The sequence below is a fragment of the Lipophrys pholis genome, assembly GCF_963383615.2.
Source record: "Lipophrys pholis genome assembly, chromosome: 2".
In the NCBI taxonomy this organism is placed as follows: Eukaryota; Metazoa; Chordata; class Actinopteri; order Blenniiformes; family Blenniidae; genus Lipophrys; species Lipophrys pholis.
In genome coordinates this window covers 19,787,626-19,815,457 of record NC_137636.1, presented here as the reverse complement: position 1 = coordinate 19,815,457, position 27,832 = coordinate 19,787,626, and the positions used below count along the sequence as shown (strand labels likewise).

The 27,832-nt window shown below is 39.5% G+C and overlaps 1 protein-coding gene across 1 annotated transcript; it reads right to left on the bottom strand.

Moving 5' to 3' along the window:
• Positions 1–18: 18 nt before the first annotated feature.
• On the bottom strand, positions 19–20,126 carry lpin1a (lipin 1a). The gene is made up of 23 exons (XM_080458925.1): positions 19,907–20,126; positions 17,046–17,246; positions 16,678–16,773; positions 13,373–13,469; positions 13,056–13,281; positions 11,112–11,186; positions 10,770–10,859; positions 10,466–10,580; positions 9,593–9,806; positions 8,809–8,961; positions 8,608–8,701; positions 7,789–7,988; positions 7,402–7,495; positions 6,997–7,066; positions 5,143–5,235; positions 4,876–4,940; positions 4,607–4,745; positions 4,311–4,459; positions 3,365–3,451; positions 3,119–3,271; positions 2,777–2,891; positions 2,468–2,571; positions 19–2,354 (listed from the first exon to the last, which is right to left on the bottom strand). The coding sequence occupies exons 2-23, from the start codon at positions 17,235–17,237 to the stop codon at positions 2,183–2,185; spliced, it is 2,793 nt and encodes a 930-aa protein (XP_080315051.1). The 5' UTR covers positions 17,238–17,246; positions 19,907–20,126; the 3' UTR covers positions 19–2,182.
• Positions 20,127–27,832: the final 7,706 nt, after the last annotated feature.

Sequence of the window (27,832 nt, the reverse complement as noted above, 5' to 3'; positions counted from 1 at the left end):
TTAAGACATACACTGACTGAAAACTAGTCAAGAGCTTTATTAAATCTTTCACAGAAAGAATGACATTGTAATCATCTAAAGATGATTTTACAAGTAATACAATGATCATGGTACATGGGGAGCAAATGTGTTATCTCAGATTCTTTCTTCTTCTTAAAAGCAGCACACATCCCAACAATATCAGGTGACAGGAAAATGATCATTACATTACAATAAGCAACTTGGCATTATAATAACATGCTTCATTTGCGTCTTTTCCACCTAAATCACACCAGACTCTTGAAAGGTAAACATTAAAAGTTTTAGATTTAGTAAAATGTTAATTCCTGATTAGTTTTTCTTTTTGGCAAAGTCAGTCACAGTACAGCATCAGATACACTGTGACTATTCTCTATTTGGACAGTCTATAACCGCGTGACAAACTCAGTCACTGTCAGTTGTTGGGTTAAATCTGCATTCTGACATTTTTTTCATCACACTATTATCAGTGAAATCCCCTCCTGCATCTTTAAAGTAATATAAACATTTCCATACATGTGCTTTGAAGTGCATGTTGAAAAAAAGCAAAACAAAAACAAAATCAGACAAATCAGCAAACCTTGAATAATCAAACAGTTCCATTTACTGGTTTTCCTAAAATACTGCATGCTGATCTATTGCTTTAGTTGTAACGTAGTGAAAGGAAAGAGATTAACAATTAAGAATACAATAGTGTTTTTTTATGACATGTGAATAAGCACCAATAAGAAAGTATTGTCGACAGGATATTTAAAAAAGAATCTCAACTCATGAGGTTGCAAAGTCAGTTCCACATTTACAGTAGTTCAACCCAACAAATAAACAGACAAACTTGTATCTCATATGAAACAGTAGATGTTATTTGATCAGTGCATAAAAACAAATATATGTAGATACAAACTATGGAAAAATGTATGTTTTCTGAAAAGTACTGAATGTGCAGTTAATTTGCCCCTACCTGACAGATTCAAGCTGTACATTGAAATATACTGATCTGTGCAGCAAAAATACAAAACTGAAAATATACCATCTTAGTCACATGTGATCTTATAAAGTAATTGCATTGAAGAGCATTTTTCATTAGAATGATTTACATATTACATTCTAGCATATCATTGGAGTTCTTCTGTTTGCACACATAAAAATAACACACTCTGAAGTTAATTGCATTGTCCTGCATTCGTTTTGAATATTGTCACTCAACACTACAAAAAATGGGCCAAAGCCACATATTTCACAGTAGGACGGTCAGACGACCACACACGCATATGGCTGAACCTGAACCTGCAAAAGGAGTCCGACACAAACTATGTGTGGAAACACAGTCAGTGCCATATTTCTTTTTATATTTTTGCATGCTCTGGATGGTTTTCACCAAACTGTAATGTGAAGGTGTAATGCGATGTTGAGGATGTGGTGGTCACGGGTCACGGAGGCAGTAGATCTGGTGCAAAGCTTCCACTATGCTTGAGGTCAGTAAAGATAAATAGCCACATATCTAAATCAGGTGAAACTTCAACAAAGATTCAGAGATTCTACTTACATGAATATACTGCATATGTTTAAAAAAAATAAAAATCTGCCAATACTAGTTTACATAACATAATAAGAAGGAAAAAAAAAACGCTGCCCAAACAGACCAATTCCATTGTATGTGAGATAATACTTCACTGATTATGATTACATACATGAATAGAAAACCAATTCTTACAGAATGGCTTCTCTTTGTGGCGTTGTGCGCTGTCTAAGGAATGCCTCCATATGTTTGACTGTTGTGTTTGACTCTTGTGAGTCAGTGCACCTGCAGTTCTGTGATGTATGAGTCTTTTACCCTGTGTTGAGCCCAGAGCAAACCATCACTTAGTTTCATTCTTTTATTTCTATTTTTTTTTCTTCAGAAATTCTTGATTTTATGGTAATTTGAAGGACTGCGTTTGCTCCCACTGCTTAAAAATGCCACAGAGATAAATCTGAGCGACACTGGAGACACATTCATCTTCTGTAGATCCGTGGCTGCAGTCCCGTCTTTCAGCTGAAGAGCTACATTCATTTACCACACTAAAGTAGAACGTGATGGATTTTGTTAGGCTGCCTGCTTCGTGATGGGTTACTAATCCACTAATCACAGTCTGACTGTGATTAGTGGAAAAAAGCTGGAGCCTCCTCAGTTTGTTTCAAGCGGCTCCGGGCCATCCTCTTCCTGATTGTTGTCATCAGGAAGTTGGTCGCCCCAATAGTTGCACTGGTTAAATGAGTCCGAGTGAAGGATGTCTGCTTCCTCATCTTGGACCAGGTCAGGAAAGACATGGTCCACCATCTCGCACAGGCGGCCAAAACTGATGGAGATGCACAATGTTTCAATGAGCAAAGTCATAATTCAGACGATGGAATACCAGAGGACCGTGTTATTATGTATACTGTTAGGCACAGAATAAAGATGTTTCCTTACGAGGAGATATTGGTTTTGGCGTGCTCCTGCGTCAACTCCCCTTTTGGATTGACAGTGAAAATCCTGTTCAGGGGAACGCCCACCTCCTTATAGGAATACACATCCTGAAATACATCATACAATCAGTCAGCTTCATGGTTCTTCAGTACTATCACCAGTGTGTGTGTGTGTGTGTGTGTGTGTGTGTGTGTGTGTGTGTGTGTGTGTGTGTGTGTGTGTGTGTGTGTGTGTGTGTGTGTGTGTGTGTGTGTGTGTGTGTGTGTGTGTGTGTGTGTGTGCGCGTGTGCGCGTGTGCATGTGTGTTCTCACCGTAGCTCTGTTGCCAAATGCAGCGTAGAATGGCTCGGTATTTGGGTAGAAAAGGTTCTTGATGTCTGTTAGACACTCGATCTTAAACTTTTCTGGTTTCTTCTCAATCACCTCCCTACAAAACATATACGATTGTGCACATTTTATTTATATATTTCTATATTTTGTAATTGTTGTTTGCTAATCCACAGGCATGACAAACTGACACAAAGGGATTTGTTACACTAATTTGTAATTTTCCAGAAAAAAAAAAGTCATTCTCACATGATTTTTATCATTGATTGAAAATTCTACACGTTTTTTACATGCTGCTAAATAGTGCATATGTGGCATGTTTCCGACCTGTGCAAGGCAGAAAAGAGACTGCTGGGGCTGAGGAGCACCGGGCCCATCGGCAACATGGTTCCTCTCTCGTTGACCCAGTGCAGGTAGCCTCGTGTCATATCAGCCATGCCGATGGCTCGCGCCGAGCAGTACATGAATTTATATCCATTCCTGTCACAGAAAGTGAAGGGAAGATGTCAGTGAATTTTCAAATAAAGCAATAGGAACAATTAACTGAGCAGGTAAGAATAAGGCGTCGCTCACAGGCTGACTCTGTGGTATAGACGGGCAATACCCTGGTGGGTCCAGTCTTTGCCCAGAGTGGGCAGGATGTGACCCAGTGTGTCAGACCTAAAATTAGACACAAGAGAGCCAACATCAGACAATCAGTGCACATAATTCATTTGAAACTGTAATATAATTGTGTTCTGATGAAAAAAAAAATGTTGATGACACAACCACAGTATAAAAGATAATTCAATTTGGCCTTTTTTTTTTTTTTTTTTTTGCTTTGAGATGTTGGATGCCTGCGCACTAAAGGCAATAATAGAATCTGGAAGCAGAAATGCAGCCTCCAAGATGTGAACGATTACAGGCTGAAAATGATCAAACTGATTTAGCGACCTCTAAAAAAATGCAAACACACCTTAGTTTAGCAGACATTGGCGAGCGTGTATGCTAAAAAAAAAAAAGGTGCTTGAAGGAACAGCTGATAAATCATAAATCTTAATTTTCTCTGACTACATTTAGGAAAAATATTCAGTGTATTTTGATCACTGCAGTGGCACATTTCCTTTAATGTGACTCCTCAAGAAACTTAGCTGTATTTTTCTTTTGCTATACGTCTCACAGTTTATTTGAGGCTGGTCAAATTCAACTCTGGGCTTTTTGTTAAGAGGAAATTAGATTTAGATAAGAATAGTTTATAAACTTGGCGAGCTCAGCTGCATAAGACAAGAGCCAATGGAATCTGATTATTGGCATACATTTGGACGCAAAATAGACATAAATGATCATTTTTAATCACTTTTTAACATATAAAATGTATTTTCTTTTAAAACTTATCAAACCTTAACACAGTACGTTCATAAACATCCATGGACTTTAACACAGGTTTAAACACTACCTATCGAAGACTGTATATAATCAAACTCTAAATATCTGTAAACAAAAGATCAGCTGACATTCAGTTATAGCTTTTGTCTCCTACCTGGTGATGGTTCCATCTATGTCAGAGATGATTATCTTGTCATCCCAGCTCCACAGGTAGATAGTGCCGTGGCAGCGGCAGGTGCCTTGATACTGAGTTGTGACACTGAACACAACATCATTGGGACCCTCCTTGAGCTGCAGGCTGGCCTGGAATCACACGTGTCGGATCAAGTTACAGCAACATGCCTCCATTTGTTTTCCAACAGATGTAACTGTCTCCGCAAACCCTGTGTCATGTGAAGTATATAGAATGTGTGAATACAGAGTCTCAGAATGAATGAGTAAATACTGTACCAGCTGCTCCGATGTGAGCCGAAGCGTCTTCTTATAACAGATGTTTCCAGAACTCACGAGAGGCTCCGACTGACAGGATGCAGGCACGTGAAGGGATGATCTGTGGTCCTCATCGCTAGAGGATGACTCATCCTTCATCCTGATAATATCGAACACAAACAGCTGGTTCGGTAATAAAACAACCAGCTTGGAATGTGGTGAAACAAGTGGTGTAGAAATGTAAAAAGTTCAACTGAAACAAGGAAACGCAGAGGCACGCCTGAAGTCACCTGGTTTCTGTGGCCATGGGGATCGAACCTTCTTCTTGGTCAACTCCTGCCTCTGTTACTGACTCCTAGAGCACACAAAGACCAAAGGTCAGTGCTGACTCCATTGATCAAATGTTTATATTTCCACACTGAAGAACAGAAATAACTATAAGTTGGCGTCTTCCTTTTCAGTCATCTGACACTTTCTGCTATCCATTATGTTGTATAACTAAAGACTATTTATAACCATATCATCTCCCTTTACATCATGTCTATCCGTGCACTTACAGACTTGCAGTCACTGTTCCTGCTCCTCCATGAGAACCACCAGCGCCCCCCTTTCTTTGGCATCTTCTCCTTCATTATGTTCTCCACAGAGGCCTGGAGACAACCATGCATATACAACTCAAAATTGTCCAAAAATGTAACAAAAACTTGAAAAACTCCAAGCACAAAAAAATATACCAATACAACAAAAAGAAATGTGAAACAAAACAAACACCATCTTTTAATTTAAAACCAACTTGCCAAAAAATACATGGAGTTTCAAGTAACAACATAACAGCATGCAAACAAAAAAGATGCTAAATAAGACCAAAAGAGGCTGGAGGATTATGGCTGGAAAAGAAGATGGGAAAATGTAACAAGACATCCCACAAAAAGGACAGAGACCAACAATGATGGGAAATGATGAGGGAAAAAAAACCCAGAAAGACAAAGGCATGCACTGTTCAACACACGAGCAAAGCCAGAAAACATACAGGCTGTGAAGGGCTGGAGCCAAACAGGCCAGGGAGGCAGTATGAGAAGAGGCCAAATACAGAAAACACATAACTCAAACACCAACACTGGGATGGGTGGTGAAAGAGTGAATATATATAAAACGGGAGAAATAAGGAGGGGGATAAAGACATGACATCATTACAAGTGTTAGAACAGCAGGTTTAATCCAGCATTTCACTGTGGTCTAATACTGGCAGCCGTGACACTGACAATGTGTGTTCATAAACAGCCGGTTTCACAGTCAATTGATAACTTTGTCAACTTTGTGTTCATATATCACCGGTTTGGGACATACTGAGTGTAAGAGCCACATATGACTGCGAACACACATTAGCTGGAGGTGCTGGGTTGAATTTTAATGATATAATGAGTTTATGCCGGCAAGTGAGAAAACTGAACCAAAGTGAAGCATCAGATTAAGGAGAATTAGTGGAAAAATGCTGGGAGCGCACAGGTGAAGAGTGATGCAGGGACGTGAACACAACAACCACAATAATAATAATAATAATAATACTGAAGAAACTACATTTCTGAAATGTAAATAGATTTGTAACATTTGACAAATCGCTGAAGCTGCAGAAGAAACGTTTGTAATTGACAAATGACTAAACAGTACGTCATTGTCACAATTTCTGACATAATAAAGTTTTCTTTAGGGATTACAATTGTATTATTAAGCCATTTAAATGTCTCATTTATAATACCTGTTTGTAAGTTCAACTTTGTGTTTAGTTAATGTACTTAATTATGTTGCGTGGAACAACTCATATAGTAGGCTATAATATGCATTTGAAATTACATTTCCTTATCTTGGCACAGAAAATCTAAGATCAACTTAAAATGTTGAAAATAAAGTCCTTTCCTGAAATAGACAAAGAGAAAAGTCGTAAACAGTCAAAATCATAATAATCCAGTTATGTCAAACTGTTAAGAGGCACTGATATATTGTGTACTGGTGTTGTGTGTGATGTTACTGTTTTGTTTGAGATGCAGTACATGATATTCACCACTGTGGGGCGCAGGTATGTTGTGTCATTCACATCTCTGTCATAGACAAGCCCAGTCGTGTTCTATCAGTCCCATCTCTCTGTTAAGTTTTTTTTTTTATACCCTCCTCATCAACTTCTACTGTAGATGTAAACTCTGGTGGAATAAATACGCCTCAGAGCTAGAGACCATTTTTATTGTCTCCGTCAAGTTTTTCTTTACTTCTCGAGTTCAACGCTGGTGAGGCTGCAGGCCTCAACACAAACAAATGGTCCATTCACTGCATGATACTACTGATGATGAATTTCAATAGTACTATTTGCTCCTTTAGTGACAATATTCAGTAAGTGTGCAATCCTGTGGAGGTCTTACCTGTGGCAGTGGTTTCTGGTAGACCTGCATGGCCAGCATGACAGGAGCTGCTGTGTTCCAGTTATAGTACCTGCAACAGATGACAGAAAGAGGCAATTGAATCTTGTATTTCCAGGGAAAATCATCTTTCATTTATGTGGCCTATGATTTTGAAGAGAGAGTTTATTATATTGCAGCTGAGAACTCCAGAAAAGAGTACAAATACCTATCCAGACATTTATAATGTGAATGGATTATCTTGTCCTACTGCTACTCCAAGCCACTGACGCATGATCTGCCATTTCTAACAGTTTGAAATAAAAATCAAAACTTTAAAAATGTATATGAGGAATTTCTTTGTCCTCTCATGATGCCTCCACTCAGTCAAAACGTAAAGCGCACTGTTAAACCCAGACACATACGTACTTGTTTCCTATCTTGACCACAAGGTTGGGGTCATCAATAAGAGAAGGGTTTTCTGAGAACTGCTGGTAGGAAACGGATCTCTCCAGAAACTGCTCTGTGGGATGAAAAACACACGGGGTTCAAACAATCGCCACGGTACAAGCAGACAAGCAATGTGTACTGTATGTATAAGTAAAAGACACACAAAAAATGTTCCGTCAATTGAACAAGTGAAAATCCTACAGCTTTTGCCTGTATCTTGATTTATAAGCTGCTCTAGAACATCAAAAAACATTCAAACTATTTCATCCTCGTCATGAAGCAGATGCATAACTTCCTTTCACACTTACAGTCACACAATTTTGCCACCGCCACTGTGTTTCTACATCACGTGTTTTCTCGTCCTACCTCTCGTGATCTCCCGGTTGTCGGTGAGGCCTCCACACAAAGAGATGGCCACGTGAGGCAGGTCACCCATCTGGTCCGGCAAACTGTCCACGCCGCTGTCCATCCCACTGCTGCCCACTGACTGCGGGGACTGATTGGCACTCCGCACGCCAACCATCATCATCTCTGAGTCCTCCTTCACTGAGCTGCTGCCTCCGTCACTGGTGGGAGAGAAACACTTCACAGAGGGCCCTCCAGGCAGGTCAAACTGTCCAAATTACATCTCCAGTGGAGGTGACTTTTGATGTTGCGCAGTAATATTACTCTTCATCAGCCAACTATGTTCATATATATTTTTTAAACTGTTTAACTGTATTTTGGATATCTTGGAACAGGTGAAGCATTTATTGTTTAAAATATTGCTGAGCAATTGGAAAACTCTGCACTTTTTGTATGAATCCTCTACAACCTCCTTTTGGTCATCACCAAAGTGGGAACTAAGACAAAATGTGAGGAATTATTTCATAGCTAAGGCATAACCTGCTGGGAAACTAGAGGTAGCAGAAAATGAAACTATTTTGTAACATTATACTCAAAACCATTTTAACCTCACTGAATTTTATGTATTTATTTTAATTATTTTAATTTTATTCTATATTTTTCTATATTCACCAAAAAGCCTTCACTTCACGTATCTGAGTATGGAGGGGATTAGAATTGCTTATGTATGACGAACATTGTGTTGCACTGTGTTTAGATGAGAAGTCCTATATCAAAAAAATCTAAGCAATTGGCTAAACAACATAAAAGTACATGGATCGTGTCTATATTTTAACAGACCTTTTAGGGAAGTACAGAGCAGCTACTTCAGGCTCCAGCTCTGTAATATCATCCAGGTAAATGCCATCAGTGCCCAGGTGTTGGCTTCTCTTTTCTAATAAAAGATATAAAAAAAAAAAAAGAAGAAGAAAGCTAGTAAAAGATTCTTTTGAATTTGAGGAATCTTTTAGAGTGTTAACAAAAACAAATCCTGCACGATACCTTTCCTCTTGGAGGGCGAGTCAGTCCTTCTGATGGGACTTCCTCTGTTTCTGCCCTCCTCCAGATGATGAGGGAGAGTCCTCGGAGACATCGAGCAGGCTGTTAAAGACTCCATTTCTGCAGATGATGACCCAACACTTTCAATCAGTCTCCCTTTGAGAAAGAAACAATATAAGAAAAATGCCATGGTGAATGAAACTCTTGGGTCACCAGCTTGTATGATTGAAACAGACTTTAGCAGGCTGCGTTTGGATCCATCAGTTCTGGTTACTCATTAAATGTTAACTATAAAACCACCACTAGATGGCAGTACACCGCAGTACACTGCTTCTAGAAAAGTGTTGCAACTAGCTGCACTGTTGACAATTGGAACTCCAGATCTTTATCCTTGACTAATTCCAAAGCTTTAAGATTTACATAATATCGTATTTAATGGTTCTGGATACAGAAACAACTAAATTATATCTGTTGAGATTTATCGGTCATATTATAAAGCATTTTGCCAAACAACAACAAACATTTGATCAAAGATTCAATTTGTCCTGATTTAAAATACAACAGACAGCACAAAAAAACACCCAGTTCTTGATGTTTTCTGCATATTTCACAGTATAATTAACAGGGAATAATTCAAAGAGAAATCCCAAAGCAACGTTAACACGTGTAATCCATTGACAATACTTTCCTCACATCGTTTACATTACGCTTGGTTTTTTTAATAAGTTATGTGTTTTAATGTCATTGCAGAGATGACTCCTCACAGTGCTATTGTAAATATATTCACCATGTTGCTCTCTGGTATTAGCACTCAGCTGAACCCTGGCTTCACTCCTGCTTTCTTCAGGCTCTTTGTCCTCGGTCTGTCCTGGCTGTGGGGTGAAGAGAGTGAGGGAGGGCGGTCCAGAGTCACCGATGGCTCTGAAATGAGTGCAGTCGGACACCGGGATGGACACCGCTGTGGCCGAGTCCGGCTTATGGTGGGCAGTCAGGAAGGAAGGCTGTAAAAGGCAGACAGTAAAACAGTTCAATTTATGATGTAATATTTGTTTCTCTTTGGCCTTTTCTTTATCTCTTTTTACATTTTCACTTGTAAAGGGATTCATCTGTGTGCAGCCTCAAATGACTAGTTACATGACCTAAAGTGTAATAGATGACTACCAATAGGTTTTGCTGCTTGATTAACATCTTATTGAAAGTCAGTTTTAGATTTAATATCGATTAGATTTCGCTAAATTAGTCAGTCAAAGTCAGATAATCCCTTTCACATCAGAGTTAACAGACATCTAACTATAAAGTAAATAACCTCTCGCTTTATTGTGCCCTGGAAATCCCAACCACATGGTATGTTCAGATCATCTCTTGGCTTTGATTGGAAAAGATTATTCATGCTGTCATAGTGCAGGTTCGTTTCTCTCTGTCATCAGTAAAAAAAAAAGAAAAAACGACAGCTGAACAAAAAAGCTGCAAGCCAGGCTTTCCTCTTTTGAATATCAGCTTAAAGCCAACTTTTTAAAAATGAATTTCAATTCCATGTTGTTATTCCAAACTTGTTATGAAAATGTATATTCTGTACCTGTGTGTGTGTGTGTGTGTGTGTGTGTGTGTGTGTGTGTGTGTGTGTGTGTGTGTGTGTGTGTGCGCCTGGGTGTGTCAGTACCTGTGCAGCCTGTGGGAGCTCCCCCCAGGTCCACAGCATCTCAGGGTTGTCCTTAGCCTGACTGTTCAGCTCTGAGTCACTCTTCGGTGTGGACGACCGTGAATCATCCAGGCTGCTGTGAAAATAACAATCCAACACTTGATCGGATTTTCAGTTTAAGAAATAAAGTAATTCTTTTTTTTACTGTGCATCAAAAGCACTAATTCCAAAAGTAACATTAATATAGTCATCTTGATGAAGGTTGAGAAAGGTTCTCTCATTTCTTCACCAAAATGATCAATCACGGTTGAATCAAAAGTGATACCTAAGAGAAGAGAACTGTGAGGTCTGCTGGGGACAAGATATGGACAGACCACAGTGTGGAGGCATGGAGAGAGTGTCCTTAATCACAGAACTACAAGAGATAAAAAGACATGGACAGACACACAAAAACAGAAAAAAAAAAAGACGTTGAGAAAGAGTAAAGAGAACATTAAAGAGGGCAAATCACGTTAGGGCAGAAAATGCTTTAGCTATAGACAGAGTGGTATAGACAAGATAAAACAGAAACAGTGTCAAGAAAAATGGCTTAAGCAAGAATTCAAAATGACCATTGGTTTATCATTGGATGAGTATGTTTGAGTCGAGGTTTGAGTCCCAATATTACCTCTGTGAATGAATCCAGTTGGGGTTTGGGTGTGTGTGGTGCTTGGCTGTCGACCCCTGATCACCGTACATGGCCCTGATTACAAACACATACATGCATGTCAGTCACATATATATTTATATTCTTTTGTCATAAATGGATCGGTAATAGACAAAACAAAGAAAATGCACCCTCATAGAGACAGTATGGCACACAGACACATTCCTTCATGCTTGTGAGGGTTTCAGGAATTTTCCCAGCACAACTTACTAAAGAAGGCCTGAGGATGGCCCTGCGTGGCTTTATTCCTCTTTAATATAAAGAGACACAAACTACAGTGGGAACAAGATAAATCCCTGGAGAGTGTCCAACACATAGAACTGTTTTTTCCTGAAAGCTCCACACACACACACACACACACACACACACACACACACACACACACACACACACACACACACACACACACACACACTCGCCAGTCCCTACACCTCTTACGTATGGGGGATTTGGTCAAATGAGATGATTTTACTGAGCTCATACTGGAGGCATGTAAATCCACTTTATGTAACACGGGCCAAAGATTATGAAAAAAGTTTGACTGTAAGTTCAGGTTCTTCATGTGACACAACCAAATCAGCAGTATAGTATTTCTCAATCGAGCTGAACACACTGAGCTCAATACGGCTCAGGTGGTCTTGTATTTGCCTAAATAAAGACTTGAATACCCTTTAAAATCAAAATCAGATGAGAGCTTAAGGGAGCTAAATACTCAATAAATAATATCTAAAAATGTCCTTTTTCTCTTTTCTTCTTTGATTTGATCTTTGTTTGAATAAGAGTCATTCATTTTATGTATGCTGCAATACTTTGTAACGACATAAACATGTCAGTAAATTCCCATTTTTAATTTTTGGTTTCACAAAGAAGCTGATTTCTAAGTTTTACTGTCCGTAAGAAACAAACCAACAAACAAACAAATAAATTCTTCCATTCAAAATCATGAACAAAATCAAACCTTGTAGAATCTGTTGGAAAATATAGTTTTGAAGTAAATTGTAGTGCAGCGCAAAGCAAACTGATTCATGTAAACTGGACGTGGTGTTGGGAGACGTTATGCCTCTTCAGTTCATGCTTTTCTCTTGTAAGACTATATCATCATTCTGGGGTTATGAATGTTTGTTCCAAAATCTTTTGAGGAGATGACTTAATATTTCATCCTGGATCAAGGTTTTGCAACCTCCTACATGGCTCGTCAGACTTTTTAGGGCCTCATTGTAAATGTAAATAAGCATTTTTATTCTATGTTCAGTTTCGCTGCACAGCAGACAATCTTTCATAGGGAGTGTTATCTTGCAGTTCAAGGTGACAAATAGGAGATTTTAATTACAACCAGACGTTTCACTGTGTCACCGGCCTGCTGCATTTGTTTACATTTGATGATTGTTGAAATTGCACGTGCAGTCTGGGGTAAGTTTACCACGAAGAAATCCAAATGAAGAAAATGTTCAATCAAGTTATGTGAGGTTAAATGTGCAAAAATATAAAGTTATGTTATAGTGCTGAATGGCTAATATCATTCAAAACAGCGAAAACCACTCAAATCAAAGAGAGAGAGATAAAGAGACTGAATGCCACAGTGAAAATTATCGCTGAAAACTTAGCTTATTTAGTGTTTATGGTTCAGTATTGTATCCTTGAATTTCATAAATTAAACAAAATCTGCTGTTTTGATATATAGAGAGAAACGTCAATGTTTTAATACATTGTTATCTTCATTTTGAAGATGAAGTACCTTTTGCAGCTCCATATTAATTTCCCTGTGTGAAGAGTGAGTGAAAACAGCTCTTTCAGTCTCAATGGTGGAAGAACCTCTGCTCTGAATCAAAGTGGTCAGCATAGAGTCAAACTAAGATTAAAAATCTTCCACTTGGACTTGACTTCACCCACAATGCACACACACACCTGCTGCCATCTGCCTCTCTCTCCTCATCTGAGCTCAAGTCGATAGTGAACATGTCCTCATCTTCAGAGAACTCCTCTCCACTCTCCTCTCTCCTCCCTCCTGCTCCCATTCCTCCTCCATCATGCCGAGCCTTCCTCCTCCTCTTCCTCCTCTTCTTGGACATGCCTCCTTCACTTTGTTGGGGTCCCAGGCACTGGACAGGAAGCGAGCCACAAGCGATGGTGTCTGTGTGTTGAGCAAGATGAATAAAAAGGTCACAGAGGAAACAAACACTTTCACTATTTCTGACGTTTCTACCTTGTGTTCAGCAGCTTACCGTGATGGCGTGAACTGCCCCGGCCGAGCTGGGACTTCATCAACTCCTCCCCTACTGATAGGATGGGTGACGTTGCCAGGTAAGCTGGAACAACCTCCTGATAACAGAGGAATATATGATCTTAAGTTCAAGCTGAATTAAGCAGTTCAGTATCTAATCCTCCTGTCCTGTTTGCATGTGAACACAAGCATATTCACTTTATTTACACGTGAAAGAAGCTGTTTGTTAACAAGATTCTTATTGACATGTAGGTATCACACACGTTAGCACTTATATTTCTTGTTTTGACAGTGACTATACTTTTTCATATCAGCCTACACATTAGGAAATGTGTAAATAATACATGTAGAAATGACGATTTCAGATTAAAAAGCTACAATTGTCAATAGAATAATCAAAAATAAAAGAAGTCCCAAACCAGGACTGAGAGAAAATAATGAGAGGGAGAACAAATCTCTCTCTTCTTGCAGAGTATGTATGGCCTTCAATCCTACATTCGGGGGGTATGGAAGGTAAGCCCAACATGACTGGGGTATGGGATTAACAATTCTGAGCTGTCCTTTTCTTCTTTCTTTATTTAAACTGGAATATGCCCCGGGGCAACTTCTGCCCTCGTTCTCTCAATGTTTTGCCACACTGAGTAATGGGTGAAGTTACTTTTTAACAGCTCAAAACAGAAGAAAAAAAACCCTCTCCTGATTGATTGGACAGTGGAGATTATTTTCAAACAACATCTCAATAATCTGGTAGGTCTTCAAATTCAAATCCAGATTAGCAAAATCACCCAGATTTGATGATTGGAAATAAAGGGAGAAACAGAGAGAGCGTGGGATGATCCACAGAGAGCAAGCTGACACATGGTTTATAGAGCACGTGTTGTGAAACAGTGAAAAACAGCTCGATTCATTCAGCAGGAGAGGGAAAGTGTGTGTGAGAGTCAAGGTCACAACACATCTGCTCTGAGCAACTACCCTCGGTTTGATTGATTCATTATTCTTAAAAGGTATCTCTTTTTCCTCAAAACTAGTATTATTAACATTTTATAAGTCAAGAGTTCACAATTTCGTTACCTGTATCAAGAAAATCTGTAATACATATGGATTTCACTTTTAGACTTTAAAGTACAATATCTTTTTCAGACCAGCAGCAGAGTTTATGCTGCACATCAAATACTCCACAACATCAGGTAATAACTCACAAAATAGGACAGAAATCAGCACTAGTAGACTTCAAAGTCAGTAAAACAGTGCATCAATGTATTGAACATGTAGACAAGTACACCTCAACGTTATGTTCTCCTGTAGAAGATACATCAGTGTAACCACACTGAGATAAATGAGCTCATCAGTGCGTATCATTTTTCCACCACAAGTATTTGAGGCTTCCTGATGTTATGGCCTGAACATCTGCTTCATGTTCAAAGTGCCTGATGTATTTGATAAAGAACAAGCACCAACAGATCCTCAGGTTCCCCAGAGGAATACGGAGGGAAGAGAGCCACTAAAGACTGGCCTTGATTCCACAGCTACTAGAAATGTTATTAAAATCACTACATTCAAATCTGTGAGATGACAGATGACACAAATGATAAACCAAACCAAACCCATATATAGGGAAATTCATCTGAGAGGAAGGCGTACTTTGCCTCATTACAGTGAATGTTGAGCGGGTCAGCGGCCTGTTGTCTGACTGCATCAGACAGTTCAGTCACCTCCAGGTCTGTGTCCAGCAGACTGTACGGAGAGTGAACTACATAGAGCTATAAATAGGTCGCTGGTGTTTTCCAATCTGTAGAGGGAGCGCTGCGTTCGGGAGAGGATTTGACATTGGGCCCAAATAGTATCAAAGACAGATTCAGCAAATGCCTCTGAGTGGTTTGGCTTTACATTTAAAAACATTTTGATGCATTACAGTATTCTGGTGAATACACTGTGAAGAGTTTCTGTCCCAACTATTGATTGACTGTTGTGAAAAGCCTCTACTGCCACATTGAGCAATGAAAGAAGCATTAGACCAATTTAATCTCTCAGATTAAGCATAAAATCTTCTCAGACTATTATGTATCCTTCCAAATTCTGGCTAAGGGGGCACGGCCAGCTTTGACTATCGCTCACTGCCTCACAAATAACACGGTGGCAGCCGATGAGTGTTGTTTACCACCGCTAACAAATAAATCATTCTTCTTTCCTTCAGAATAGCGTTGTCCCTCAACCACTCCTCACTTAGGAGGCTTTACAAAGTCAATTTCCCAAGTAAAAGGAAATGCTGTCATTTCACACCATTTCCTTCTCGGTTTGCCTTTGCTCTCCGAAGACGGACACGTAACAAAATCTTCTGTGGATATATGAGAAGTATTTCTGTATTTTAAAGTAATTGTTTTAATCTGATCTATGGTGCCTCACCCACAATACTTTTTTTTTATCTTTTCTTGAGATTGTTACAGGACTGATAGTTTCTCACACACTTTGTGCTGCCGTAAGTACACGCTGATCTCATGAACTGCTTATGACTCGTTGTTGACAGGTTATACAAAGACTACATACAACTTGCAACAATGCAACTCAGCTAAAAGAAAAATGACATTTATGTGTCCACTGTCGAGGTACAAACTGTCTGCTGCTGCTGTTCGTTCATGTACTGACTGACCTGTCCTGTTTACATTGTGTATCTGTCGTGACTTTTTGTTTCCAGGAAACAGAAACACATCATAGGGGCACAGAATGTCTTTTCCTGACATGCTGTTTAGATTTTATTTCAACTGCTTAAGTATTTATCTACTTTAGTAGAATTTGAACCACATCAGCACATTATTGTCCGTGAGTCATTTAGCTGGAAGAATCAGTGTGAGCTCTTATGTTTGCATAGCTTCATATGTACTTCCACATTCATATAATGTAAACATGAACTTTCTTGAAATAATTATAAATTACTGGAAGAATCAAATGCATCATTTTCTACAATTGTTTGCCAATCGGAGACAGGCGTAATGTTTTTTGAGGCTTTTTATTTTAAAAAAACTGCCTGGCAGAGATAAGACTACATGATAAGGTCGTCACGTTTTTGCCGCTGCTGGGCTTGTCTGGGCAGGAAAATGTGATATCTAAGGCTGGCAGTTAAAACAACAACAGCATGGAGTTGGAAAATGATCAGTTAGTAATAAAACCAATGGGAACACCAACAAATGAACGATGGCGTCAGAACAAATAGAGAATATATACATAGATAACCATCATGTCAACATGTTCGGTTCTATATTTGTGTTGGTTCACAGGCTGGGAGGGACGACTCCGTCAATCATCACTCACCAGTTTGTTTTCTGTTTCTTTGACAAAGAAGGCCTCTCCATTCTCCCCCAGCTTCATGTGCAAACTCACTGGCTCTCCATTAATCTCTATGTCCACCTGCAGGGCGGGATTAAAAGAGAGTTTAAAATAATATGTTAACCATCACTTGAATGCTAAAAACAGCCTTCACGTCAGGACTCTGTGGTGACACGTGCAGTAAAGTTAGGTGAATGAAGAAAAGAGAAGACCTTCCTGAGGCAACCTGAGCAGTTGAGCTCAGAAAGTGAATATAGAAAATGAACTAATAACTATTATAACTAAATAGCTATGGTGTCCGTGCTGTGCTGCTGAAATGCACGTGAACATATGAAGCACTTGTTTCATCTCACCACTTTCTCACGGGACCGTAGCACACCCATCTTGCCAAAACGGACGTGGAAGGGGGAGCACTGTAGGGAGCCATCGGGCTGCCGGACCACAATGACGTCTATGCATCCCGACAGTGTAGCAGGGTTGAGTCCTCGGTACAGCTCCTTGACCTGTACAAACACCTGTCCCGCCAGCTGACCCACATAATTCATGGTCTGTATCTGCAGATGGACAGAAGGACGACGTCTTAGTTCAAAAGAACATCGTTATATTCATGACTTCAGAGTAAGACTGTGACGTGCAACCTGACTGTCACCCTCTTATTATAGAGACACCCGTGAAATACAAGACGGTGTGTGTTTGAGTGTGTGACGTGTTGCAGCTGTACCGAAAATAACCTACAATCTGTTTATTAAAAACAGAACCACAATATGAACCCAGGACTACCGTGTCCTCTCAGTGGTGTAAACACAGTCCATCAGGGACAACATTAATCATGCGGTGCTGTGCCAGTCTCTCTGATCCACAGCCTCTCATGCACGATGAGTAGAATGCCAAACACGGCTGTGGAGAGAGACACAAAACAGGGAACTGCATTCACTGGGCTGAGAAAGGGTGGCTGTTGATTCGAGAGGAAGGAGAGAAGAACATCAAACTGCAAACCAAAGAACTGAATCACTATACCAGAATGAACTAATAGTTTATTAGTAAATGGGTAACATTTCATACTCTTAAACACATACTTGAGCATTGCATACTATTACAGTATTTAAGGTTGTTGTATTTTACGTAATGACTTTCAGCCTCAACGGCTTCCTCATGGGAGTCGGGGTGCATTGAAATTCATATTTTTAGAAACAAATGAAATGTGCAAAGCAAAAGGTCATTTGTAAAATGTGTGCTGCTATTTGTTCAGTAAACCACACTACCCTGTGGCTCTGTTTACTAAAAAAAACAATGTATTTGTAATCTACTTAATAACCTAATGAAAATGGAAGAACAAAGCTCTGAAAAAGTCAGTGAAAAGGGAACAAATGAAGTGGAAAGACAAGAGAAACTCAGAAGGAAAACGTGAAAGTAAATAAACCAAGTCTCAGTAAAAAAAAGAAAGAAAAAAAAAGCCTGTATAAACACACAAAATGTATGATTCCTCTTTCTTACCAGCAGAGCACATTCACTCTTAAAATATCCACTTGCCACCTGCTCATGCTGACTCAGATGCTTTTTGAAACACACAACATCGTGCTGTTACGACTTCAGGAGACACCATATTTCTTCACTGCACACTACTCCCTGACTCTGACCTTGACCGTATCTATAAATCCAACCTATTACTCATACATTTAAAACACCATCCTAAAAAAAAATCTATTTTGATTCATGGTCATTTCTATTTTCTCTATAAAGAATACATGTCCTCATGATTGCGTAAATACACTCAGATCTTTACACCAATAAAATTGTGGACCACAAATACACACACACACACACACACACACACACACACACACACACACACACACACACACACACACACCTCAGGACAGTATGATCTTCATTTTTCTGCAGACTACATTCAAACAGTAATAAAAAGGAGATTTGGTTTACACACATCAGGTATTGTGCATCACATACTAGGGGCCCTCTGTTTTTGGGAGCCAACATTACTCTGTTACATCAGAACCACTGGAGTAGAAAGTTCTTACCATTGTGTTATTTGGCAACAGAGACAGAAACCACAACTGTGTAAAAAGCTGTCAAAACAAAGACAAAACTGTGTGCGATCGGGGACTTAACTAATGAATGAGCATATGGTGTGACTTCTTGTTCAAGAAATGGAACTGTTTGATTACATAATTGTTTGACTCCTGCCTCTCAGTCTCACTCCTTCATTCATGTCCTTTGTGCCTCAGACACTATGGTAAATACACATGTGTTCACAGTCATATCTGATCTGATATTGCAGTCAACACAGCCCACGTGTTCACACACACACACACACACACACACACACACACACACACACACACACACACACACACACACACACACACACACACACACACACACACACACACACACACACACGCACACACACACAGAGTCCACAGACAAAGCCTTGCCCACTTTTACAAGACACCTCCAATCAGAAACGTTCTGCATTATGTAATGACCAACCACGAGTGAACGTATAAAAGGTTATTTCGTGTCATTCAGTGGACGTACTGTCAGAGCCCCTCAACTCAACTCCGATTCAATTATGGCTGATATTTATGAAGCGTGTAAATCTGAGTAAAAGCTGCATTCCTTCAGAGTGCCAGGAGTCCAGAGAGTTGGACTTCTAGTTGTCATTCAAGTTCAGGTTCACCCTCAGTAGAGCAAACACCGAGCCAATACAAACACAGACAGATCCAGGTGGATTTACAAATGATGATGTGAAGGATTATCCTATTAAATCAGTTTAATGGGAATTAAGCAGCAGTGTAACCGGGACTGCTGATTTTTGCGATGAATGGCGTTAAATGCAGATCTAATAGATTTAACGGGAGTCATTTAGAATACAGGAATCGTGAAAAGACAAGTAAGGCAATGGCTTGTTCGAGGTACCAGAGTTGACTATGAAAAGAGCAGGTATTTCTAGTGTGTAATTAGATGTCCGTGTGATGTGTGTGGCCTATGAGGAGACATGTAAACATCTGCACACGGGTGAGGCTCTGCAGTCCGCATGGAGCTCTGCCGTCATTCAAAACAACCACAACGCGCACGCATGGCAAATAATACCCATTATACCGACCGCATACACCAATAAATAAATAAATAAATAAACATCACTATACCCTCCCTGATAGCAAGTAGCAGCAGCATTTTGTATTATTCTTACATTATTTACTGACGTCGATCTTCGCTCCGGGATTTTTCCGCCATCCAAAATAATCCACCGAGCGTCTTCTGCGTTTCTCTACGTTACGTCTCAGTCCTCAAATCAAACATCGACAGGGACATTCAAGCTCATCCAGCCCCCTCCAGACACCTGATCTCGGCTCCTCCGCTCCGGGCTGCTTCGCTATTTAAGCCGCAGTTGAAATGCCCCCCTTTCTGCCCCTTTGCCCTCCCTCCGCTCCGGAGCCGCAAAAACAAAAAAACCTGATTGGCTGCAGTGGGGATGACGTCACTGTGTTGACGGAACATTTCTATAATAATAATAATAATAATGCAACTTTCAATTTTTTTATAGGTTCTGTCCAAAGTGAAGTGAATCATATATGAAATATTTAAATGAAATATTAAATAAGCACAATCATCAAACATCAATATTAGGACAGCATTAACCTTTACCGTACCTTAAAGGTACCTTTTGTCATACCTTCAACTTTTCAAAAAAACAAAAATTTAATTATCTTCTTTTTAAACAGAATCCCACTGATTCTGAGTCAGTATGTTAGATGAGTGTTTGTATTAGCTCCTTTGTTCGGTTTCTTTCTGCCTGTTCTCTCTTTTTAATTTTATTTTTCATTAAGGTTGATTGATGGGAAGGATTTCATATAAGCCCTTTGGCTTATTTCCTCTGCTAAACGGTTTTATTTCTTGCAACTCTGTATTATAATGTACTTTTGTGCAAATAAAGGGAACGATACAGCATTAAAACCAGTGCCCATGAAAATACTTGTTGAACTGCGTCTTAAAACTAAAAGGGCTAATTTCTTTCAAGGCAGGTGAGCTGGAAAAGAACAACCAACGTGTTTGTATTTCACCTGATAAGCAGATCAGAGAGTACAGTTTGGAACATATCCATTCCAAGCAGTCAGACAGGTACACAGTACGGTGGCTTTGGAATGGTTTGAAAAGCAATAAAGTAATTTCAAAACAAATCCTAAAAGCTACAAGCAGCCAGGACAGAGGTGGTAAACCTGGATATTATCAGTAATAGAATGATTGTACAGGTGTCGCAGAAAAATACAATATTGTTGTTTTTGCAACACGCTTAACTCAAACATTAAGTTTAAACGCTTTTGAGATGATTTTGATCTCTGACTTAAAAAAAATTGCTGAAGGATCCAATTTTGTTATTTTTTCAAATATATTATTTTGAGATACAGTACTATATTTTTAATTTCTATGACTTATAAAAAAAAATCCAAAACTTGACATATTCAAATTCACGTGCAATAGATTTGATTGAAATAAAACAAGGGGTGACGTTGAATTCATTTTTTTCATGATGTAATTGTATATTGGATCTTATTAAAGCCTGCTTTTACATTTTTAGTTTAGTTTATTGCACTATTTTATTTTCCCATATCAACCCATCACTAGCAGCCACACAGAGAAACCTGCATAGGGAGTCTTGGGACATGTTTTTGGGACACGAAACACACACACACACACACACACACACACACACACACACACACACACACACACACACACACACACACACACACACACACACACACACACACACACACACACACACACACACACACACACACACACACACACAAAACCTTCTCTCTGTGAGGCAAGAGCACTAACCACTGCGTGTCCTTGCTTATTTTTGTGTTTTAAGTTGGAAGTTAATGAATTTAATGAAAAAGAAAACAACAGTCTTCTTTTTAAATGATGTGGTTTATGTTGTTACACTCATTTATGCTTTTTCTATGCTTTGTGGTGTTTTTAAGTTTTTATGGTTGCCTTCACATGCACTACTCAGTGTGTTGCTTTTACATTGCCCCAAGGGAATAAATAAAGATTCTTGAATCTTGAATCTAAAAGAACTTATAATAAAACCTGACATTGCATTTCCAATGACAGTCAGTTGTTTCCTTTTTTTCCTGCCTGATTTGTTGTCCATTTCCTTCAGAACATTATTTAAATTTCATCTAATGGACCATTTTTTAAACTCATCTCCAATGGACGAAGGCCTTTTCTGCAAAATGTACATCTGTTCAGATTGTATTAACTTTTTCAGTTGCCCTCTGCACAGTGGCACAGTGGTAAGTGCTCTCACCTCACAGGGAGAATGTGGTGGGTCTCTGTGTGGAGTTTGCATGTTCTCCCCTGTATGAGGGTTTCCTCTGGCTACTGTGATTTACTCTGACCGTCCAAAAAACATGTACCATGAGTCCCTGAGCAAGACCCTTCATCAACCCCATCAGCTCTCCCTGAGCGCCGAGCTGTGTGACTGCCTACCAATGGGTTAATTCAATATTAATGAATGAATTTAGTTTATTTCGGTTTCAGTTACAGTGCAAAAATGTTAACTTTCTGCATTCAGTTTGGAGTGCTTAAAATTGACACACAATTTCTGTAGCCAAAATGGGTAGAGACTCAAAGAAATGTGCTCTCTGGAGACTAATAAGGGACAAATAAATAAATAAATAAATAAATAAATAAATAAATAAATAAATAAATAAATAAATAAATAAATAAATAAATAAATAAATAAATAAATATTTGTTAGTAAGCATGTAGCTGAGATTATACCAATGAAATGGTTATGATTTAGTACAGATAATTCCCAACCTGGCAACCTAGAGTATCAGTTTATGAGAGATCTGCTCACCATGGGTAAAGAAATGTTATTATCATGACTTAGAAAGAAATTTCCCAACAGCTACCGGTAACTTGACTCTGAACGATGAACAGCCATAGTCTTTTTATAAAATAAGTTCAGAGTTGTTTGTTTGTTTTTGAAAACTTCTGGTTGCTGCAAGTATCAAGTTAAACTGTACCAATGTAATAAGGATGAAGTGTTTTTGAAATTACAACTAAACTTCTCTGAAAAGATAAGTTGCTTCAATAATTTGAATATATACTGCAAACATGCGCCGTATATCAGAAGTGAAGTTGTCCTTAAACACTTCCCACTGACATGGTTGCACAATGACAACAGAGCTGTAATTCAGGATGTTCACCTACCAGTGGGAGTTCTGGGGGGGTTGGTGTCTTGCCTTTGGCCTCTTAGACACCCTACAATACTGTCCAAGGAATAAGCACACGGGATCAGCTCTTCAGTTTCTGCAGTTTGAAACATCTTCAAACATCTGTCACTGCAAATATGCCAACTACATAGTTTTATAGTTTCCTTTGGTACCGCAAGCTGATTTTAAGTTGAACAAACTAAAATTGTCCAATGTGCCGACTTAGCTTCTTTACATAGATGTTTTCCCATCTTCTTAAATTATCAAAGTGGGATAACACATACAGTACATTTCAGACTGTGCCAAAAAGACAAAAGAAAACAATACAAAAATCAACAAACTGTCTCACTGCAGTGCTGACAGGTTCAAAACTGTAAAGAAATGAGGAAAAGACAAATTAGAGCCCAAGGATAAGGTATAGAAATGGGCTGATATAGAAGGATAATCAATGATACATATCGTATCTCACTGCTGTTCAGTATGTAAACATGTAGCCTTTACTTTATGACATGAAAATTATAGACACTTGGCGTAACACTGGCCCTGGAAATGAAATTATAGATGGTAATTGAAGGTGCAGACACATTGAGATCAATGACTGGCATCTGTTTGGTGCATTTAAAAAAATTTAACAAATGATGCTTCGCCAATGGCTTTGATGAGCACATTGTATCCTGTTTTTATTATTCAAAATATTTCTTTGGATTAAAAGGTACTTCCTAGAAGTATTCTCAGTAATTTGTTTCCTCCCCGGTCTACTCTGGCTATTGTTTTCTTTTTTTTGTTCTTCTTTTTTTTTCTATGCGGTTGCTCAACATTTCTTGGAATCAGCCTGCTTGAACTGCTCTTACAGCCAGTAATTCATAGCCTAAAAGAATATATAGTGACTGTGTGTGTGTGTGTGTGTGTGTGTGTGTGTGTGTGTGTGTGTGTGTGTGTGTGTGTGTGTGTGTGTGTGTGTGTGTGTGTGTGTGTGTGTGTGTGTGTGTGTGTGTGTGTGTGTGTGTGTGTGTGTGTGTGTGTGTGTGTGTGAACATGTGATACAGTTCTAGATCAAATTCTGCTGTCAGGGTACACATACTTTGCATTGCCAAGCTCTGGAGCATGTGACTGTTCACTTATCACCGTCATAGTGGCTGGCGGAGACACACACACACACACACACACACACACACACACACACACACACACACACACACACACACACACACACACACACACACACACACACACACACACACACACACACACACACACACACACACACACACACACAGCAGTGGAGGGAACAAGGAAACACGTGTTGGGTTTCTAAGAACTGAATCATTCAGCAGGGAGTGAAAAAAACCGCCAAGTGGAGCAGGAGAGGGAGGGCCGGGGTGCAGAGGCACCACGAGGAGAAAAGAGTAGGCTGTAGTATTCTGAATGCTAATGTTTTGTTTTGTGTATGTGAACGTATACTCAGAAATGAGTGCATAGAGAGAGGTGTGGCAGAGGAGATCAACTGGTTTGCTGCAGGCCGTATGCAGGGTCCACATAGTGTGTGTGTGTGTGTGTGTGTGTGTGTGTGTGTGTGTGTGTGTGTGTGTGTGTGTGTGTGTCAACACACTAATACATCCACTGTCAGGCCATTGTAAATAATGAAGTCAGTAGATTCTTAGACACGTTTCTATATATATATATCACTTATTATTTTTAACATGAGCTTCATTTGTGGTTCTCCGAATTGAGCAAAGATGTATCTATTTATGCAAACCTATCTCCAGTAGTCTCAGAAATCTCATTTATTCTCAGCGTGCAAGAGCCACCTGCTGGTTTTAAATGTGCTTGTTCATCTTTATTGCTTTACACGCTGTATGTAAGTCTTTCTTAGAGGCTGAACTTGAACTGCATGTTTATAACGTTTGTGTATGTGTGGGTGTGCTATGTGATATGTCTGCTGTTGCTTCGGAGTAATTCATGCCAAACACGTGAAAAGGAGCGTGAGGAAGAAAGAAAGTGGTTTGCTGAGGCTGGGGTTGCCTGATCTCTCCCAGGAACTCCCTCTGAAGTCAACAATACACTCATTTCATCCCCACAGAGACATTGGTGTGTGTGTGTGTGTGTGTGTGTGTGTGTGTGTGTGTGTGTGTGTGTGTGTGTGTGTGTGTGTGTGTGTGTAGAAGGGGTGGCTTTTGGGGGATGGGCTGTTTGAGCCAATCAGAGAGCTTCTCTCTGAGTGTGACTGTAGCTGAACTACTGAACCTCTTTACAATGCTGAGTGAAACTGAACATGTCACAGGGCTTCTTAATAATCTCTCACTGGATTCCTGGACAAATCATGGCTGGTTAAACATTTCGATTGCAGAAAAACAACTGCAATATTTTACATTCATTGGAACAAACAATTGGATTTTAGTGTTTAAATACATTGGAACTGTCTTTCGCTGCCTTCCTGGAGTGGATTATATAATAGATAAACTGCTTTAACAGTGTTAGCTTGCTGTTCAATTTCAAAAGCATATTCAATCCATACTACTTTATCCAATTCAGGGGTGCAGACGGAAGCAGGGTACCAGCACTCCAGTTCATCCCATGACAAACAGTCACACAGGAGAGGCACAATGTAGGGTCACAACTTAGTGTTAAATGCACATTTTGGACTGTGGGAGAAAATCGGAGCACCTCAAGAAAACACCTGCACAGGGAGAATCTGCAAATGCCACAGAGAGTGGCCCGTTCCAGTCTTGAACCCACAACCTTCTTGCTCATAATTAACATAGTGATATTTGGCCGCATAATGCAGACCAAGTGTCCTTTTCACCATTATGAAACAGGTAGATCATGTGGAGTTTTCAGTGAATGTTACAAAGACCTTTTTTCTCCCCAAAAATCCATGAACATGGCCAGCTTCATGTGACATAATTACCAAAGGGTCAAAATACCAGCACACAGAGCTACTCACAAGGGACCAGCATAGCGGTGCTGTTATGTAATGACTGCACTGACTATGGTGTAATATGCCTTTATAAGTACCTAAAGTACGTGGGCTTGAGGTCCTGTGTGGAGATAGGTGCAGTTGATCTATCACGTGGTCATGCTGCACACACTGACAAAAACAAACACATAGACTACTGCTGTCCTCAGAGAACACTGTACTTCTCTCTCCCTCTCAGACCTTTCCATTAAGTATCATCACGCACTGAGAGGTTTTATAAACTTCTACCTTTGAATATCACTGTTCTGTATGTTGACTTTGCTCAGCAATGTATCTCAATTTCTTCAAGTTTATTTCCGATCCTCGTCTCTGTTGCCTGTTCTCAGGGGGTTTTGTTTTGCAAGTCGAGGAAGAAACCAAATTCAGCACGTATAGTTTTTAAATGACCCCTCTTTCTTCATGCAAGTGCCCAGCAGATAGTGTTAATATAGTTTTGTTACCAAGGACCAGCTGCCATCAAGGAGCTCATTCTCATCAGGGTTGCTGAAGTCTTCCTCTTCCACATGCATCACTGTTGCGTGCTGCATCATTTAGTCGGGCTGACTCTATTTAACTCTTCAGTGAAATGTGAGTTTCTATATATTGAAAGACATCTGAAAAAAAAAAAAAAAAAAAAAAATCCCATTCAAAAAAAAATTGTTTTTTAAGTCCTGAAAATTCAGTGTACTCTTTGTTTATCACACTCAGGTTGGCGTCTGAAGAAATCCCAATCCTCTTTGTTGTCCAATTAAATCTCTTCAAAATGGTGCCAAAGCTCTCCTGGTGGTGGATCTGGACGCGTCCTTACAATCTTAAATCTGAGGGACAGTTTTGAAGGAGCAGAAAGTGCTTCTGTCACATGCTGTGAGTATTTTAGACTACATTTATCAACATGTGTGTTCTTGGAAGAAACTACTGAGAGGAAATCTGAGAGCGTCCGGAGCTGCTGGACATTCTGCCCCTTCAAACTCTGGTCTGCTGCCACAGGACACTGACATCATCTATTGAGCTTCGATTATAATTTGCTTTTAAACACATGGACACTGTATTAGCATTGTAAATGAGTTACTATCTGTGAAGTCCACACTCGGTGAGAAATAATAACATGTATTTACATTTTGATCACAAGCTTTCTTCCTGTTTATGAGTGACGGTGTTACATGATGGTTAGAATGATATTTTTGGATTTGATTACAATGCCATCGCTTTCACTTTTCCTTTACAAAATATTTTTATCCAACCAGACATTTGCAAGAAATGAGATTTTTTTCCTTCTCTTTTGACCATGGTGACCATCTCTGACCATTAAGCACTTATCATTTCATCCCTGATTCCCCTTAAGGACTGCTACCAGAGTTATAGCAATTCCTTGGAGGGAATCCCAAGTTACCACAGTAATGAGGATGAAATTGACCGAAAAGATTAACATCCTAGACTTTGGCTTGGCATGGATGCATGACAAGGAAAATGACACTTATCAATAAACATGTTCTGGGATCCCCTCGCTCCTCAGATAGTGCACAACGTTCATGTGAGAACAGCAGTGCGTCTGAGGGCAGAAGGATGGCCTGTCGTCAAAGGGCAAAATCCGATACTGGACTGCCTCTGCTTGTACTCGTGAAGCAGCAAGCTGCTGAACTTCTTCTGAACTCTCAAGACACTGCAGCATGCAGCTTTACATGATGATGAATGTTGTTTTAAGCACGCCACATTGTGAAAAATACACTTTGACCATGAAAAATACACAGGAGACTTAAAATGTCTGTACATTTATACAATTAAAGTAATAAAAAACTTTACATTGTGAAATGCTGCCAGTACGCTGTGGACTGATGGAAAAAAAAAGCCAGAGTACGGCGGCGGGAAAATAAAGCAGTAATGCAAACAATCCAAACAGCATCACATATTTTTTCTTGCACTCTAAAAATAT